The sequence below is a fragment of the Toxotes jaculatrix genome, chromosome 2 (genome assembly GCF_017976425.1).
Source record: "Toxotes jaculatrix isolate fToxJac2 chromosome 2, fToxJac2.pri, whole genome shotgun sequence".
Lineage (NCBI taxonomy): Eukaryota > Metazoa > Chordata > Actinopteri > Toxotidae > Toxotes > Toxotes jaculatrix.
In genome coordinates this window covers 18,435,022-18,454,705 of record NC_054395.1, presented here as the reverse complement: position 1 = coordinate 18,454,705, position 19,684 = coordinate 18,435,022, and the positions used below count along the sequence as shown (strand labels likewise).

At 38.7% G+C, this 19,684-nt stretch overlaps 3 protein-coding genes and 3 non-coding genes across 7 annotated transcripts; 3 read left to right on the top strand and 3 right to left on the bottom strand.

The window, feature by feature from the left end:
- Positions 1-539: 539 nt before the first annotated feature.
- Positions 540-5,190, bottom strand: ccdc115 (coiled-coil domain containing 115). Its single transcript, XM_041050385.1, has 5 exons — positions 4,953-5,190; positions 3,706-3,809; positions 2,806-2,912; positions 2,518-2,709; positions 540-1,478 (listed from the first exon to the last, which is right to left on the bottom strand). The coding sequence occupies exons 1-5, from the start codon at positions 5,070-5,072 to the stop codon at positions 1,339-1,341; spliced, it is 663 nt and encodes a 220-aa protein (XP_040906319.1). The 5' UTR covers positions 5,073-5,190; the 3' UTR covers positions 540-1,338.
- A 376-nt stretch (positions 5,191-5,566) lies between these two features.
- Positions 5,567-5,638, bottom strand: trnae-uuc. The gene has a single exon. It is a non-coding gene; the product is annotated as a tRNA-Glu (tRNA).
- An 824-nt stretch (positions 5,639-6,462) lies between these two features.
- trnah-gug lies at positions 6,463-6,534 on the top strand. Its single transcript has one exon. It is a non-coding gene; the product is annotated as a tRNA-His (tRNA).
- A 699-nt stretch (positions 6,535-7,233) lies between these two features.
- LOC121189895 (EBP cholestenol delta-isomerase) lies at positions 7,234-9,025 on the top strand. The gene is made up of 5 exons (XM_041050376.1): positions 7,234-7,367; positions 7,632-7,959; positions 8,056-8,092; positions 8,188-8,318; positions 8,515-9,025. The coding sequence occupies exons 2-5, from the start codon at positions 7,650-7,652 to the stop codon at positions 8,733-8,735; spliced, it is 699 nt and encodes a 232-aa protein (XP_040906310.1). The 5' UTR covers positions 7,234-7,367; positions 7,632-7,649; the 3' UTR covers positions 8,736-9,025.
- A 697-nt stretch (positions 9,026-9,722) lies between these two features.
- On the top strand, positions 9,723-9,795 carry trnaf-gaa. Its single transcript has one exon. It is a non-coding gene; the product is annotated as a tRNA-Phe (tRNA).
- A 134-nt stretch (positions 9,796-9,929) lies between these two features.
- fkbpl (FKBP prolyl isomerase like) lies at positions 9,930-13,459 on the bottom strand. Of its 2 annotated transcripts, none has more exons than XM_041050256.1 (4): positions 13,354-13,459; positions 12,442-12,609; positions 12,021-12,322; positions 9,930-11,367 (listed from the first exon to the last, which is right to left on the bottom strand). In XM_041050256.1, exons 2-4 carry the CDS (start codon positions 12,605-12,607, stop codon positions 10,696-10,698), a joined length of 1,140 nt encoding a protein of 379 aa, XP_040906190.1. In that variant the 5' UTR covers positions 12,608-12,609; positions 13,354-13,459; the 3' UTR covers positions 9,930-10,695. The 2 variants fall into 2 exon arrangements, with proteins under 2 accessions (XP_040906190.1, XP_040906198.1); XM_041050264.1 differs by having other exon boundaries at positions 12,469-12,609.
- Positions 13,460-19,684: the final 6,225 nt, after the last annotated feature.

The following is a 19,684-nucleotide window of genomic DNA, read 5'->3' as shown; positions in this document are numbered from 1 at the left end:
TCAGTATTATAATTGGACCAGGAAGTACACACAATGAACGGGAGTTTCGTATCCCATTTCGACAGTTCCCGGCAACGTTCGGCTGTCCCCAGCCAAGCTGCTTGGATCTGAGGGTGGTGGCGCACGGTCAAATGTTTTCTGTAATGTCTCCTGTCGTTAGAATAAGAGGAGGCAGCTTTCCTCTGGTACAGTAGCATTTCCATTAAGATTTAAAAGCAAGAGTGGATTTCTGTATTCGGAATGTAAACAAAGAAAATGGGGCCTAGTATTCAAAATTAAACATTAACAATTAAAGTCCTGTCATTCTTTTAAAAAGAAAAAATAACAAATAAAACAAAGATAGCAGACAATTTGGTACCACTGACTACACAGGAATCCTTTATATTGAGTTAAGAAGTTGGAAGTGATGGCTTTAATAATTAATAAATAATAATTCATAAATCGTTCTCAGATCTCATGCTTTGCAAACTAGCTTTAAACCATTAATAAGAACAACGTTTGGGTTGCCAGGTTGTGAAAAATACCCAGACAAAAGTGACTGATGGGACCTTATTAACCTTTATTTGTTTGAGAACCTCTAAAAGCCAGTGCTAGAAAAGGCTTTACACAAACCAAACAACAAAAATAAATAGAGAACGATATAAAGAACAAGCCACTGACAGAAAGCATTAAACAGACATGAGATAAAAATCTGAAAGCAACGTATAAATCATTGTAAGATGACAAGCATGATAAAAAGGGACTGAGAGGGTACTCAATATGTATAAAACATTTACCTGCTGGAAAAGGCCTGTGGAGGATGTGGGCCATCTATTTATTCATGACGTAGTTAGCATTACAACTGCATATTTACCAAATAAAAGTATAAATATCGAACAAAGTAATTTTCCAAAACCTGGAAAAGCACAATACTGATTAGCTTATAACTGATCTGTGAAGCATCAGTGAATTATTTATTAATAGTTAATGAGGTGTTTCAACTCACAAACCCTTTGCTACCTTATCAGAAAGTGTTACCAACTCTTCAGTCAAAAAATAAAAAGTTCAAACTGGTCTTATTTGTATTTATGAATTAATCTACTGCAGTCAACAACACAGATTTGATTGATCCTGAGAAAGGCTACATACTTATCAGTCTGGCAGTCAAAACAGAACAAAACAGTATATAATACCAATAAATCGTCAAGTAGGAACAACTACATCCTTGATCTTCACTTAGAAATCCACCAGATAAAGTCCACTAAGCCCTGAAGAATAATCTGCTGACTCCAATCAGTCACTCTCTGAGCCACAGGCTCTTGTCAGAGATCATCTCCAGCTTTGCCTTGACAGTGTTATTTAGTTTGCCACCTTGTCCACCTGAGCTGCTGAGGTCTTACTCTGGAGAATGTGTTTGTCTTTCATGTTGCTCTTCAGCTCCTGTCTGGTGTTCAACACTGCAGTCTGGAGGGTTGCAATCTCAGCAGACAGCTCTATAACTGTAATACGACAGAAGAAGAACAGAGTAAGTTTAATCAAGCACACATGCATAAAAATATCACTTCTTATACACCTAATTAGGACAGCCATGTTGCATGTAGGTTAGGTTTTTTGATCATTTATAGTAGTTGCTGACAAAGTGTTTTTAATCAAATATAAATCTGTATATGTTGCATTTAGACTCTGAGTGATCTCTGTTTGCTGACTGTCGACAGCAGCAGGTCAGTATGATAAACTTAACTCCTCCTATAAACCTAACTATTGTTACGCTTTCATATGAGCTCGGTATATATGCACCGGAACCAAATGTGGCCCTGAGAGCTCGTCGCACAACAACTAAAGACAACACATGCAAACAAATAACAATCAAATGAAGAAAACATCTTCTCCAATCTGATAACGTTCTGTATGCAGCATAACAAAGCACGGTGCAAATATAGAAAATGCGACCAAATAAAAGAAATGTGTTGCAAAAACAGACAAGACAATTGAATAAAGCAAAGGACTGTGAACACTAACAACACTATATAGAAACTGCAACAATATAGAAACTGAACTGAGATGCACAACAAAACAGGTTTCCAGGGGACACTAAAAACACACTCAACACACTCAGGCAGGTGAGTGTCCATGTATCACACACAAACTCCTTAACTATGTGTATTTCTTCAGTGTATTTGAATTAGTGAACATAAACACTAGGTGTACAGCAAGTATCTGCTTATAGAGGAATGTTAAAACAGAAACAAATCATTAGCTCCATATTTGGTTGTGTCTTCTGTATTTGTAGGGGTTTGTTTTGCTGTATTTGTGTTGTCAAACTAGTAAACATATTTTTCAATATTTTATTTCTTTATGAGCTTTTATTCTAATTTCAGTGTATGCATTGTCATGCTGGTGTGGATATTTCCTTTACTTGCTTGTGTTTTGTCTATGTGCAAAAATGATGACTTAATCACGTACTGTTTCCTTTATTGTGGTTTCATCTTAAACTAAAACCGTAACAAAGTAGCCTTGTTTGGACATGTAGCATCCTACCTTGCTTGAATGACGACTGTGCTTGTTTAAGAGATTGTGGCACCAGAATTCCAAACCACTTCAGTGGGTCTTGCTGAGGATTCTGGTCCCTTTTTTTAACTGGAGTTACTTCAGGAGCTTTCTCACTACTTGCTCTGTCATTTGCCTCTTTTTCTGTGGTATCTGTTTTGGGTTTGTTTCTTCTCCTGATACCTGTGAAATTAAAGAATATGATGAGTTTGAAAAAAAATATCAGTGGGAGGTAAACAAAATACATTTTTATTATTATATGGATCACGGTAGACTCACCTTCTTCTTGAGGTCCAATATCCTCTATGGACCTCCCATCTTTTCCAGACTCTTTCCTTTGTGTGGCTTTTTCTGTGCAGAACTCCACCTCACCATTGTCCAGTGTTCTGTAGCACACAAGTCCCATAGTCATAAAAAAAACTTTTCAAAACTAACAGTGCACACTGCTTCGCTTTGGAGCAAGTAGATAAGGCTGTTGCAGCACCGCTGAGATTTTGTTCAGATCTCGTCTATATCACGAATGGGTTCCAAAACCAAAGCCTGTAAGACCTGTGTTTTTTTTTTCAGCCCTTGACATTATTTCATTTTAATGGTTTTGAAAACTTCTTATCTGGATGTTATTCTACCTATGCCACATTTGATCCTGTGACAATAACTTAAAAATGCTACTACACCTTATTTTATCTTTAATATCTTTATGTTCATAAGTGGTAGAGACCTCAAATATTAACACAAAATTAATAAAAGAAAAAATGAATGATTGATATCACAGGGATAGCAAAAATGGGTTTATGATACCCTCAATATCCCTCTCAATTACTAATTCTGCACTTTTTTGACAAATCTAGGGCCTTTTAGAAAACCAATAGATATGCAGTTCATAACCTGTAATGGTTCAGTCTTACTGTCTTTCATCCTACAAAGTTTGGTGAGGCTAGGAATAATTCTTTTCAAGATATTATTGCCCAAAAAATATGTCAAGAGCCAATAAACATATATGTGATGGAACTGAACTAAATTATTTTACAGGTCTTAGTTTTTGTTCAAAAACTAAGACCTTAGTTCATGCCCCTGGCACCCTTGAGGATACTATGTATAACCAGAAATATGGAGCGATGCCGCAACCACTTACTTGGACTCTGTCTGATCTGATACAGAATAACCTGTTTAATTTCTCACCTAGCATGAACACAGACCAGTGGCTCGATCTCACTCGCGTACTGAAGAGCAGAGACTTGTTTGTTTCCCATGGAATATCGTGCCTTGGAGATGGAAAACCATCCCTGTGGGGAACACATAATGACAACTTCACATTATTTATAGGTGCCAAAGTGGGTGAGGAGGGTGCAGGATAACATACAAGTCCTCCAATTTAAAGATATATAGAATAAGAACAACCCTGAACCATCAGTAGAATCACAGATAAAGAGATGAGTATTCTATGTAAATTTTATGAACATTCAAAGCACATGTTATTTGTTTCTCCATGTATTAGGTATGTCTTATGTATTAATCTTCCTGCTGTTTCAGAGAATCTGAGAAGAGCATTAGATTTACAGAAGTCCCCTGGGAGCATTAGGTTTGTGCATGTCCTTCTAAGCCCCTTGCACTCAGTGTTGAACTCTCCTTGAGTTCTGAGACACAGTAATTCTTGCTGTTTAGAACAGTCATAATATGACAGTGATAAATTCATGTCTCTGGTGCCCTTGAGGATACTAAGTATAACCGGAGAGGAGCAGCGCTCACACTGTGACTCTCTGCACCATGACTCTCTGAACCATGACTCTCTAAACCATGACTCTCTGCACCACGACTCTCTGCACCACGACAGTGTGACTATGTTGACTGTATTGTGCATGACTCCCCTTTAAAAGATCAGTAAATACACTCTCACTCTCTCATTGCCACCACGCATGAGTGAATTAAAAAAAAAAAACAGTGAAATTGCCCATCACTAACCTTAATTCTTTTCATCATATATAAATCTGTACATTTTTGTCTTGATTAACCTCAGTAATTTTTAAAGTCAGTAATTTTGTCTATGAAACATTAGAAAACATAAAAAAATCTCCCAGCCCAAACTAATAACTGATTTTCAAATAGTTTTGCTTTGTCCAACAGTACAAAACCCAAAGATACTATCACAGAAGAATATAAAAACCAGCAAACCTCTGAGAAGGTAGAACTGGTGAATTTTGGAAAACCAGTTTCCCAGACACCAATTTTAGTTGCCAAAGGTGATCGACAGCATTGATATATCATCTAACAGTTCCGAGTGCATTTCAAAAGGATTACATGTTCAAAACATTTTAATACTGGTTTTATAAATTTATAGACACATTAATATAGACTGATATAGACGTCTGAGGGTGGCGATCTTCCTAAAAGGAAATTACAGGCAAAGTGTTCGGGGTTTTCTGTGCTACCTGCTCTGTGAGAGAGTTGAGAGCGGCTCGTTTTTCCCCCAGCAACTCCAGCTGCTCCATGAAACGGAGCAGCTTTTCGTCCAGTGACAGGGAAGATTCCTCCAGTTCTGACAATCCCATGTCGGCCTTTTTATACTAACTAAAGTCCTTTATAATCCAGCCTTTAATGCCGTTGTTTTTACTATAAATCAGCCGTTCAAGGTTAGCTTGAATTGCACTTTACTGCTTCCGGTTAGCATCATGTGACACACCTCGTCACATGATTTTGATCACATGGGCACCCCTCACATCCAAATGGCCACTGCAATAGAAGACAAACGCAAAACAACGAAATGTTAACATAATCATGTTATCAACATAGCAGCTTTGAAAGTTTGTGAGATCGTTTGAGGTAACTTTTAAGTATTTTCAAGGCAGCCAGTTCTAACAAAGCCAGCGGTGTATTTGTACATAACCTACCTGAGAGAAGTTCCTGCATGGTCATTGGCATCACTGTTACTTTTAACTTTACTTTGTAACGATATTGCAAAAACGATTCTACGAAAGGTTCTATTTTCAAATGAGACAGTTTAAAAACACGTACATATATTTTCCAACACAATCAAAAGAGGAAGTTCCCATACCGGGAGTCGAACCCGGGCCGCCTGGGTGAAAACCAGGAATCCTAACCGCTAGACCATATGGGACCGTTACATATGCTAACAATACGTACACTTTTGAACCACGACTCTCATGTTACTTGTTATGCTAGAAGAACTACACTCGCTCTTTACTAAAGCATCGAAAGCACTTGTTTTGTAGTAAAATATTTCCTGTCATTTATGCATTTTGTATATGACATAATGACATTAATTCTAACGCACCATTGAGCAAGCAGCATTTTACTGTTGAAGCTGTTTGAATTAGAGCTACTTTAATCGTTGTCTTTGTTTTGAAATGGTTCAAATTGTAATCGGTAGGGGCTGATCCGCGCCGATGTTTTTTTCTTAATGCCAAGTAGCATGTATAAGTCCATATATGTTAAAAAAAAAAAAAAAATAAAATAAAATAAACGATGTCTGAAGCTTTCTAGAGAACCACTCATCCAAAAAATTCACTCTCGACACTGCACTTCCTTGGGTCCTCAACAGTACGGCGTAGCTGTTGTCGCAAAGAATCTAAATACAGATAAAAAAATATATCTTTTTTTTACAAGTTTTCAAGTTTAAAGTTAGTCAAGATGATTGGGAATCACTGGTACGATCTTAAAATAAGGTGTATTTTATGATCGTATCGTGTCATTAAAGTAAAATTAAAGTAGTAAAAGTATGAAGTAGCAGAAAATGAAGATACTCGATTAAAGTACAAGTGTCAGTGTGTACTTAAATAAAGTACTTGTGTAAATCACCATAGGTTGTATTTCAACATGAAGTCGTCAATAAAACAACCCTGCTCCAGAATAACGAATCGCTGCCTTTCTCAGTTTCATAAAGCCCTCAGACGAGCCTAGTAGCAGGTCTCCCAGTAGCTCGCCGTGATCGTATAGTGGTTAGTACTCTGCGTTGTGGCCGCAGCAACCCCGGTTCGAATCCGGGTCACGGCAGGGATAAATCCCTGGCACGGCTTGGGAGTAGTTTTTTTTCCCCCTCCTTTTACAATGAATATGAAGATACAACGTCGAAAATACTAAATATCTGTTTGGGGGCGAACACAATTTAATCGATGTAACACAATATAGCTAAAGCTAGCAGTTGAGACAACTATGTGCTGACCGTGTATTTCAGTTCACTAAGTTTTCATACTATCTGAGCAATTTCAATATGACATCTTTATTACTGTAAATTAACGCTAGTCACATTGGTCTTCGGGTCATAGGTCCACTGTGCATTAATATTATTTTGTTTTTATTTAGATAGATTATGCTTTCATATGTACATAGCCTCGGTAGTTCCCTACAGCAAAGTGCGAGATTTATGCTAGAAATAGCGAGTAGCGAAAAAAGTACTCTGACATTATGTTTTTTAAATGCAGTTTTTTTACATAAAGGGCTATAATTCACCCTTTACCCTATGTCGCAACATTTTTTGACTTTGTCCATGAAAAGAGGGAACGGTCTTTTGGAATAAGAGGCACAATTTCATTGGTGGTTGCCACAGGCAACGTCAATGTTCCGAGATAAAGAGCCAATCAACGAGCCGACAGATCGCATGTGCCGCTAGCTCTATGCATACAGTCTTCTGATTGGTTTTTTCAATCACAAGTAACCGCCCCCTACTCTGGAGAGTTCCGTGTTTAACTTCATCTGCACCGGTGTGGTATGTAGTTTAAACAGTGGTGGGCTATTGCATTTGCAAGATATTATTATTTTAAAATACTCTTTATTCAATACAGAGGTTATTCCCTGTACCGCTGGACACCTTTTTGATAGCATCACTGGTAAGGACAAAAGATACATTGATTATTGCTTGTCTCTGCAGCTCCTTGAATAAAACCTTACCTCTAATAAGATTATATTACTTATTAGTTTATAAATTTTTGATAAATGACTATCTTTTAACAGTCTCAATCCAGCTGCAGTGCAGACAGTGCTTATTCATTAGTTAACTAACTAACAGCTAGTTAACTGCACAACTAACTTCTGCATTTACCATCACATAGTTGAAGACAATCAATTTTAAGTCTATTGTGGATGTTTTGCAGTATTTCTTTAAACAGATCATGGACACCCCTTCAGCAACTGGAGTTCTTCATCCCTACTGGCCACGGGACCTTTTGATACCCACCTATGTTGCCAATGACCGATCTATGTCAGAGATCCTGGTGTTTCTGTTTTCTGTGTCTGGGGTGTTTTTGCTTGTGACCTGGCTGATCACCGGCCAGAAAGGGGCCACCGGCAGACTGGGGCCATGGAGGCGTCTGGCTGTATGCTGGTTTGCTGTCTGTGGTTTCATCCATGGCGTCATTGAGGGCTGGTTCTCACTGTATTATGATATTATTCCAGGAGACCAGAGCTTCCTGTCACAGCTGTGTGAGTGCAAAAAAAGAAAAAACATGTTTTAAAATAAAGCGCATAACCATATATCATATCAATTAATACAATATGTTTTATATTTTTCTCTCACAGGGAAAGAGTACTCCAAAGGAGACAGTCGATATGTAATGTGAGTTCATCTTTGCAAAGAATTATGTTAAACCTTTGTATAAAATGAAACGACGCTGTGACTAACTGTGCCCTGCATATTTCTTTTCTATCTAGAGCTGATAACTTTACTGTGTGTATGGAGACCGTGACTGCTTGTTTATGGGGACCATTCAGCTTTTGGGCTGTGTTTGCTTTCTTAACTAACAAGCCCTACAGATTTGTTTTGCAGCTCATCATTTCATTAGGTAAGAAGTTGCCTCAACTCTTGAAGTGTAAATTGACTTGAAATAGTGATTACATGTAAAATGTATGTAATATGTATATTACAGTTAATAGACCTACAGTCCTGTAGGAAATGTGGGCCTACATCTTACAAGTTCTCAGAATACAACAAATCTCTAATTATAATGTGTTGGGTCTTAACACACAATCTGATTCCAGGTCAGCTGTATGGCGCAGTGCTTTACTTCTTCACCGAGCACAGAGATGGCTATGCCCACAGTGAGTTAGGACATCCAATCTATTTCTGGTTCTACTTTGTGTTCATGAATGTGCTGTGGATTGTTATACCACTGGTGCTCATTGTGGACGCGTGGAGACAGATGTCAGCTGCCCAGACACACACAGACAAAATGAAGTCACACAAGTCCAAGAGGAACTGAGCAGCAATAGGCAGAACCGACTGTTGGACTGTAGGACAGTGACTACAGGATATACAAAGTGAAACAACTAGGGAGAGCATGCACTTTGTATTGATGAAAACCATGATGAGACAAAAGACAATTTTACTTTTGAGGACTTTTGTGTTTGACCCAGCTGATCTAAGGTTTGTCATTCTGTACCTGTTGCATTGCATTTTAAATTTGAATGATAACTGCCAGCACACTAAGAATTACATTTTAAAGTGCTACTTGTTCCCTGTGCATATGATAATAAAGCTTTGACTTTCGTTCTGGTGGAGAAATCATCTTTTTTTTTCTGAACACCATCTTCATTTTGTTTATATTTAGCATAACTTCGCGACTGGACTGAAAACTGCCTTAGGTGATATGAAATACCCCTTCACACGGAAACAATATTCAGTATTTGACTGGAGTATTAGCTTTTGTTGCTGACATGATAAAAACTAATAAAACTATCAAGATTCATTTTATGAGGTATAATCAGCAGTTTAATAATTGTAGAATAAAGATTCATTACCACTGGTTGTATTTTCGTACCATTTACCAACAAGAGCTCTTTACACTGTTGCTGACCATGTAGCCTACAATATACCCCAACATTTTACGTTGTTGAAAGTGTGTAACTTACCTTTCAGCCTCCCTCCAACCCAAAAGCTGCAACATTTAAGATGGTTAAAGAACCAAAATTAAACAGAAAAAGCAGAAATAAATAGATAGCACTGCTTTCTTCGTATCCAACCCATAGACTGTAAAAACACATTATCCAAAAATAGCTGAATCTGTGGCAGCTAAAACATTATGAACTTGAAACCGTTGAGTTTCCCCTCCTTGTTAGGACAAAACTATGCTATCATAAAATGCACGTTTGTTCGTAAGTTACATGTAAAATGATCTTATTATAACCTACTATGAGCCTGTCTGTCTGGGGAACGAACATATTGAAATATATCTACCACCTTCACATATGCCGAAATAGCTCAGTTGGGAGAGCGTTAGACTGAAGATCTAAAGGTCCCTGGTTCGATCCCGGGTTTCGGCATTTTGCATCAACACGGTACAGAGTACGCTTATGCCAATATACACAAAACGTCTGGCCAAACCTGACACCTTGTGGCCGAGTAGAAGAACTACAATATTTGTATTTTCGGGGCTTGTTTCACGTATTCACAAAACACTACCAGTTGTGGAAGTACTCCAATTCTTTACTTCGATTCAAAAGTACTAATACTACACTCCCAACATCCTCCACAGTAAAAGAAGTAAGTAGAGTACTGGTAAAAGAAAGCATAATCAGTAAAATGTGTTCAAGCATTAACAGTCATCAGTTCTGCAGAATATGGATCCCAAGACTGCTAAGATATATTACGCATAACCCTAAGCAGCATTTTGCTTTTGTAGTCAGCTGAGATGGAGCAAAATGTTAATTAATCTATGTAAGACTGCAAATAATGATTTTTAAAAATAGTGGTGGTAATGCCCATAACAATTGCCCAGAGCCCAAGTGATGCCTTCACTCTCCTATTAAAATAATTGCAAGGGAAAAAGAGCAAAGCTGGGAAGCAAAGCTAGAACCACAATATGTTTAACATTTTTGCATGAAATGAATTCTTACTGATCAATTAATCATTAATTTTTATATGTAAAGTCTGAATTTGCAAAGTGACAAGTAACTACAGCTGTCAAATAATTATACTGGTGTAAAGTAATGGAGTAAAAGTATAGTGGCATGAAAAGATCATACATAAGTAAAATACAGGTACCTCAAAGTTGCACTGAGGCATTGTAATGTAAGTAAAGGTACACCCCCAAACCAGCACATTAACAGCTGCAAAATAAATTTTCGACACATGGTTTTTACTTTGAAGTTACATTCAGTAAATTCACTCACGCACACAGCTCTTGTGATAGTATCTGACAATAAAATGATCAGATTTAGTCTTCAGCTGAACATTTTGCTGAGTCTCAGTCCCAACTGTGCGTTTGTCTCTTTCTCTCTACTTGCTATGTCCTTAAGTGCCTTCAAAGCAGCAGTAGATTCTGGCTGTAGCTCTAGCAGTTTCCTAAACGCCCGCTTGGCCTCCTCCAGCTCATTCACCATCTGGCAGGCCTGGCCCAGTCGGTACCAGGCTTTAGCTCCACCTGGTTCCAGCTCAGTGGCTTTAGCCGCATTGGCCTTAGCCCGCTCTGGCTGGTTCAGTTTGAGCTGGCACAAAGACAGGTTTGAGTGGAGCTCTGCTTTGATGGTGCTGAATTCATTTACTGAAGGTAGCTTCTGTTTTTTATCGCCACTGCTTGTGTCTCTCTGCTCCTCTGCTTCTTTCTCTTGTCCTTCTTTCCCCAGCTCTCTGACATGGCCATAGAGAGTGATGAGGAGTTTTAGGGCTCGGCTGTAGCTGTCTGCAGCTCCCCACACATCCCCACCCCTGAATCTCACTCCGCCCCTCTCCTTGTGTGACTTCACCCATTCCCATTTTTCACTAGGAGACATCTCCCAGGATTCCTTGCCTGGCGTGAAAGCTTGAAGTTCAACTGTGGCACATAAAGGCAGGTGTTCCTCTGCAGACTGTGGAACAGAGACATCTGGTCCATTTCCAACTGGAGAAAGTGTTATCTGAGTAGTAAAACAAATTCTTTTATTAATTTTTACATTCTCAGAAAAAAAAGAAACTTTAAGAAAATAATATAGTGTACAGTACCACAGGTTTTGCATTTAGCCTTTTAGCTTTTATCAAGAGTAATTAGAAGTGAAAGCAACAATGGAAAGACATCTTTAGATTACTTGTGCAGTTTGCAAGAGAAACAACCAATATCCAGTGAGCTTTTTAACAGGGAGCATGGGCAAACTGATGCTCAATCAAGATTTGGAAAGTGCAGATTTTCTATTTTGAGATCACCCTTCCTTCTCTTTGAGAAAAATAAAGAAAATAAATGTAAGAATGTTTTTTAAAAATGTATTTATTTTCTCAAAAGGATTTGGGCAATAAGACTAAAGATCTATTTCAGAATGTTGATGAGAATGCTTGGTAACATCAGTCATGATATACAGTATCACAATATAGCAAAAATTCTACTCTTTAAATATGCCAAAAAAAAAAAAAAAAAAAGAATAATCCTGATGAGTGATTTTGTCAGTTTTTGCTCACAATTTGCAAAGAATTTTGTAAAAGTACAATATTATCACTGTAAGTTGAGTTGGGGTGCCCCTGAGGGAAATAACACTAAATCATTACTCCTATTCATATTACATATTCTCGTCACTCTTACCTCACACTTCTCTCCGGCTCTCATCCCCTCCAAACATGCTTCTGTGATATCGCACTGACCCTCCCCCAGCCTCAGCGTAGTCCAGTCACCCAGTGGGACCTGCAGCACAGAGTCCTGACACCTTGGGAAGGCTGTCTCCATGGCTTCTGTGACTTCAGCGACTGACTGGTCAGGTAGGACTGGCAGCTTCTCATTTCCCTCATCAGATACTGAACTCCTGGTGTCATCTATGTTAGCCTTGAGCCGCACTCGGACTTGACACAGTGAACCCAGCCTTGGACAGTAACCCGATGAACCAGATGCTAGAAAGGACAGCGACATTATGTGAGCTCAATTACAAGATACTAAAATATTTGTACTCTAAAACAAGGACAGAAAATGAATAATTTATGAATGGAGCAATGTTAGAAGAACAACACACATGTAACATCTCCAGAATTAGACACACTTTGTAGACTCTCCTTGCGTGTTCGCTTTTGCTGGACTTTCCAGAGGCCTCTGGGACACACTGACACCCAGGAGGTGGCATCAACACCGTCATGATCACCACTGCCATGCAGTGTGTCCAGAGGGTGAATTGGATCCATCACTGGGTTCACAAAAATATTAAGACATCAAAGACAATCATACGTTCTGTTTAGACAGCCACCTTAAAGCACATGACAATTAACAGTTTTGTAAACTGACATTTGTAAGTACTGAATAAACATTAGAGCTGCAATCAATCCTGTGTTTCCACCATCCAACCCTGTTTTGTTTGTTAGTTAAGAGGAAGGTCTTCACCTCCTTTGAGACAATCACAACAAAAACACTCAGACTCTGGAAAAAGCCGCCTACAGTGAAGTAGTGGCTTGCAGAGACGCAGCACCTTACACCTGAAAAACCGAGATGTGCTTTGAAAAAGAAACTTGAAGACCTCGATGAGGTTTGGTGTCCTTTCCTCTAAATGCTCGACATGGTTGGAAGGATCGTTTTCTTCCCGTCTCTTTAGCATTTTTCAGTCAAGTTTTTGTTGAAGCGCTTTTAGACTTTACCAACTAATTTCAATGAATGCTCCGCTATGAAAGAGAAAAACAGCAACAGTAAACAATAGCGCGGGGTTTCTCTGCATTAATCAGCTGACGCGTTTTTATTAGTAGTATTATTATTACTTTACCGAGTGCATTATTGTACCTCGGGTTAGCTTGATAAACCGCAGTTTAACAATAAAGCAAAGCAGCGTTAAGTAGCATCATGCAGCTATCGAGCCAATCCAAAACCCCCGAATTTCATTATTCTACATAACATCAGCAGTAGTTACGTGCTACGTGTAACTTAAAGGGATCTCTCTTACCTCACATACAAGTTGTAATATGATGTATTTTTTATCTCATCAATGAGACATTAATAAACTGGCGATCACAAAATAAACAGTAGCTACTTTTCCCCCCACCTTCTTCTTCTTCTTATTGTTAAGCCAGTACAGAGGTGCATTAGCGACGCCTACTGTACCGGAGTGTAAGCGCACATCGTTTTTTTACACTGGGTTTACTGAGTCACTGCGTATATTTTCTTGTCAACATAAAATGCTATGACCTGTATCATATAATTTCTCTCACATAAATACTGTAGCACCCTAGGGACGCCCAAATGTCAAATGTTAAGCATGGGGGTGGAAATATTCTGCTTTGGGGTTGTGCTGCAGCCAGTGGCACAGGAAACATTGCAGAGGGAAGAATTGATTCCACTAAATACTGTAAAATTCTGGATGCAAATGTCCCGCAGTCAGTCAAGAAAGTGAAATTGAAAAGAGGCTGGCTTCTATAACAGGGCAATGATCCAGAGCGGACCTCAAAATCCACCATGAACTACTTCAGGAAACACAAGCTGAAGCTTTTGGAACGGCCCTCGCAGTCCCCTGACCTGAAAATCACTGCAGATCTGTGGCTAGATCTTGGACATGCCGTGCCTGCAAGGAAGCCTAAAAATATCTCAGAATTTCTTTCATTAGTCAAAACATGCAAGCATAAAAAGAAAATGCCTTGGCATTTGGCTCCACAAATGCAACACAGAACAATTAAGAATATAAACAGCAAAAGTAAGGTAATTATAAATGACAAATAATGACATTTTAAAAAATCAAATTGAAATTAAAAATTTATTCACAGACATTTATGACAGTTGTGAAATAGGATATAAAAATTTGAGATGAAGCATGGACTGTACTGTGGAGAAAGAAGTGGGGACTAAGAAATCAATGAAAGTGACAAGAGGAGTTCACTTACTAAAAAGAAACAGTGCATTAACTTTAGAAGAAAGCTCACTGTTAATCTCTATTTGAGGCTTTATTTACTTATTTTCACTTCACGAATTTACAGAAATATATAGAATTTTTCACAGGGATATTTGCTCTGGTCTTAGCTTATATATGAATGTAAGTCTGTTTAGCAGTTTTGTGTGAGTGTGCGTGTACAAATGTACACACAGGTTGTACCCTCAACACTAAAACTGAATTAAATATAATGTGTCGTAACCCCCCCAGTATTTCATCTAGTGGGTTACAACCCAGGGTTTACTAAACTTGGTAGCGTTTTGACTCTCAAAGACACAGACACACACACGCACACACACACACACACACAGACATGAACAATTTACGTCTCTGACTGTGTATTGACCTTTGACTTGTACCACTCATGTTTAAGTCCTGTGTGTTAATCTGTCCTGTCAGTATGAATTAGGGCTCTATCTTTGGAACACTAGAAACCATTAGGTCCAACAGAGGAATACCACACCAGTCAACCAACGTGTGTGTGTGTGTGTGCATGTGTCAGGGAGAGAAACAGAGAGGAAGAAGGTCATCTTAGATGCAATCTGAACTCTTCTATGGGGCCTGTTTGACTCTGGATGAGGATGAGACGAGGTAATAAACTTACACTGCTCTACAGTAATGACATTGCACCGCTGGATAACGAGAACCATGCACGTTTTAGTCTTAGGTATACAGTTAGTTACAAGGGGCTTCACATCAGGAAACAATGAAGAAAACTACTCTCTATTCTCTTCTCTAATGAGAACTCCCATGAAAACCTCATCAAGAAAAATATAATTATTAATTTGTATATAGGAAACATATAGGAAAATTAGGTAAATTCAAGACCGGATTTATAAATGGCTGTTAAAGCAGAGACGTTATGAGAAAAAAAAAAATGCTCCTTCCAGTTAAGAGTTTGTGTTAAGAAGTTTAGTTGTTTGATTATGTAAAAAGCACAACTTTCCAGTAGGGGTCTCTCTCTCCCCAGCAATATGATATAACTTGGGTAGGTCCAGTACTGACCACACTGCACATAGTGCGTGCAGAGAAGTCAATATCCCTGGCTGGGTGATGTAATCCAAATTCAGTCATTTTGCAATACGAGGTTTTGGAAATGAACATAAACTTTAGCATCTTTGAAGCATGTTTATTGTAATACTTCTAGCAAACAGTTAGTCCAAAATGTTGAGCGTTTTATTTAGAGAGATAAAGTGAAAATATGAGGGTGGTCCTCAACTGTGCTTTGTTGCTCTAGAACAAATTAAGTTTTAGAGGTAACACTGATGATGAAACATCTTTGAACACCTCATAGTTTAACATTTTTTTTGTCTAAAACACAAGCAAAGTTATTAGATCTTTGTGTATATTCAAAAACCTGTGTAGGGGATATATGTAAGGGATTGCTACAGAGTAAATTAACAGAAGAATATGAGTTTTGACTGTTTGTTGATGGAAATTAGGTTAGGTGAAAAGATTGTTCTAGCATCAATTGCTAGAGATGTAACTGATGATTTAATAGTTAGTAAATCATTTTCAATATAATAAGCAGTAATATTTCTTAAATTAACTTGTCCGAAGTTATAATCATATAAAATTATCCATTGGTAAAAACAATTAAAATAGACATAAAATGTGGCAGACATACAAAATAGTTGCATTCCAGAGACAATTAGGTCTAGAGTCAGGTAAGAAGGCAAATCTATCAAATGTGTTCTAAAACTCAATTCAAAAGCTGAGACTATGTCAGCAGATGAAATATTACCCGAAAAAGCTAGTTCAACAAAGGCTGGATCACCCTTTGACCTTAACCTGGATTGGCAGGCCTCACCCACAGATCTAAGAGACCTTTGGGACAGTAAGGAGGAAGAAGTTCACTGATGTACTCCGGCGTCTGGCCATGTAAAGCCTTGTATGTAATGAGCATGAATTTAAAATGGATTCTAAAAGAAACTGTTAACTAGTGCAAAAAGCTCTTTGTTGGGAGCCTGGATGTAAAGTTCTGCACACTCAGAAGCAGAGCTACAGGTAGACCATTAAGGCAAGGTAAACAAAGCATTACAATAATCCCGGAGCGAAAAGACATTGCTTGAATCTTGGAAATTCTCCTGAGTTGGTAAAAACGTAATTGGACAAATCATTTGTTTTCTCAGAGGTTTACTGCAAAAGGTTTTGTGACATCCAGTCTCTCACATCAGTTGAGCAACTCTGTAAAGTGGCCAGCTTGTTAAACTCGGAAGACTTGACAGAGAGATTTAACTCTATCATCTGCGTAACACTGAAATGAGATTAGACAAATAATGTAAACTGATGGCAGTATATACAGCAAGAACAGAGCTTATCCAATTATTGATCCCACATATTGTCTACTGATTTGAAATACTAGTATTATCAGTGCTAGTATTTCCTTTTCATTTTCAATCACCTTGCATGAGAATAATTTCAGATATTTGTGCCGTTACAGATTTATGAGAACAAAGGGAAACAAACATCCCATCCTCCTTCTTAGAATCCACCCACACCATTTCTTTCTACAACTCTCTTTCCCTCTTTCTCACACACAAACCAGAACCTTCACTTCTTTAATCCCTCTCCATGTGTTACCCATATCATCTCTTTCTCCTTTTGCCTCTCCTATCTACCCTGTCTTTCAACCCCATCACCTTCCTCTTGGCTCCCACCAACTTCCCAGCTGGGCTCTTGTGAAATATCCCAGTGGGTAAATTCAGAAGCATGTATCCCAGGGCTCGTGGACCGTTCTATGTCCGCCAGAAGGGCGTTGCAACCTGCCAGGAGTTGGGTCCAGGGAACAGCTGCAACCTCAGTAGCCAGGACTTAGCACCGCTAGGAGGGTTGGTACGACCTCTGCTAGCCTCTCTGAGGGGTTCAACATGCGTCATTCTGGGAAAAGGTGGAGTATGACAGGTGAACAAAGAAGAGAAGTGCGCCAGATAGAAGAAGGGAAGATAAAAGGGAAAATCAGAATAAAGGAAACAGTGTTCGCTAGATAGATTTGACAGACAGACAATAGATAGATGGAGGGATGGATGGATGGATGGATGGATGGATGTCGATTTGGATGGAGACTTTCCCAAGAGGATAAAGATGGACTGACCACCAGTAGGATCACACAGCGTAACTAACCGAGAATGTCAATCCCACCACAGAGACAATCAACAATTTACTGGCTGAGAGTGTGAAGGAGAGAGAAGGTGATAAACTGTGAGAACTGTGTTTCTTTTTTATCTATCATATGGTCCCTCTCTTTTTAATAGAAAGAGAAAGCAGGATAGGTTGAAGACAAACCTATCCCCCATGCCAAAAAGTCTAAACACTGAGCTTGTCTAACATTTGTTTGTTTTTTCCTCATGAAAGCGGCGGCCAGCTCGCCTGTAATCCCTCTATCACACATTCCCTAACACTCTTAGACACTAGCATACACACACATACACACACACAACCTCCACGACCCTTGCCAGGCCAGAGGCTAACTCGTAAACAGACTGGGCCACACCACAGAGTGTTTATCCTTCACAGTGAGAGGGACCGCTGCACATAATGTTGTCCATGCGTGTATTCGTGAGCGTGTTGAGCACTTTAACTGTAGCTAGTTTCACTCCCTCGAGGCTGTTTGTTGTTTATAGAGAGAGAGACACTGACAACAGGCTCAGACTTCACTATGTAAACTCAGTGTATATGGAGAAACTTTATTATAAGTGGTTCCCACACTCAGCAGTAGTAGATTAGACAAACTTGATAAACGAAAGGCTCATCATGCCAAGACTCCTCCTCTGGGTTTAGTTCAAAATTAGATGTCAAATTTTAGTTGACAAGGCTCAAACTAAACCCTCAAACAACAACATTTACAAACGTGTCAAAAATTGATAATTGCATACATCTGAATTACTCCAGCGTTTCCTAATTTATTGTGAGTCCCATGGCCAAATGTCATACTGTACCAGTGTGCTGCCAGTTCAAAGGAGTTTGATTTACTGAGGTTTCTAGGTCAAGTGGGGATCAAGGCTGATCCGGAGGCTGATTAGAGCCACTGAAACGATAGGGTCAAGAGAGACAGATCTTAGGAGGGTGAAAGGTATCACTCTACCACTTGTGACACCAACATATGTGGCATATCGTTTCTTTCACTGTCATATGAGTATCACTTTTAGAACGATCAATAAAAAAGCACAAAACCTGTCTTGGTGAACGGCCTTGTGATTCAGACTGACTGCCAGCAGAGTTGCACAAGAAGTGAAATATGACTTTTCTCTTCCATTAGCAGTGATAGAGCAGAGTCTGCCAGGTCAGGGCCATTCATCTACATTATAATGTCATGATGAGATTGCTTCAACTGCAAAGGAAAAAACAGGCTCCCAGTTCAACTCCCAAGGTAACAAGACATCATAGTATTGCATCCTTATGTGGCAGATGCAGTGTTACATGCACAGTGGATGCACATTTAAGTCATGTTCTTCTGAAAACGATAAGTCTGATAACTGTGATAACTTCCAGCAACTGACTGATACCACCACTGCAACCGGTCCAGACCGTGAAACCACTGCAACTTCCTCCCAGTGGCCATCAGTCTGTGTAACTCCTTTTTCATTAGAGCCGTGACAACTAGTCTATGAAGAAATTGGCTGATTGACAGAAATTTTTTGACAATGTATTAAGAAAAAAAAAAAAAATCAAAAACAAAAGCCAAACATCCTGATGATCCAAGCTTCTCAAATGTGGAGATCTTGTCTCACACCGTAGTAAACTTATGATCTTTGGGTTTCATCTGAGGAAGGTGAATTTACTTGAAAATGCCAACTTGGGAAATAACTAATAAAATAAATAAACAGTAGATAAAATGATAAAGAGTGATCATACACCTCTAGATATACCGTTGTTAAGTGGTATACATTTTTATTCATATATTTTCATTGCACCTGTATTCTGCAAGTATTTCTATGTATGCTACATATGTACTGTGTATGTAGTATATTACTCCTGGCCATCTCTAGCACAAAAAATTTTATTCGAAAAAAAAAACCTCCACTCTCTTTTACCTGCTGTTATTCATCACAAATAATATGGTGGGAGGCAAGAAAAAAAAGGTCCAGCCTAATTTCGCATAAATCATCTGTGCTTTAAAGAATAGAATTTGTACAAAATAAATGTGGTCTGTATTTATGTCTGAGTGCTCCTGTGTGTCATATCAAATCAGTCTTGCAATCACATTGAAGTGTCAATAGAGAAAAGTTTAATTTCTGATGCTGTGTTTGAGACACACAAACCAGACTCCCTCGGCTGTCATTCTTTAGTGAAATGAATTTGCTCCCACCCACACACACAAACGCATGTAAACACAGAAAGTGTGCCACAATTT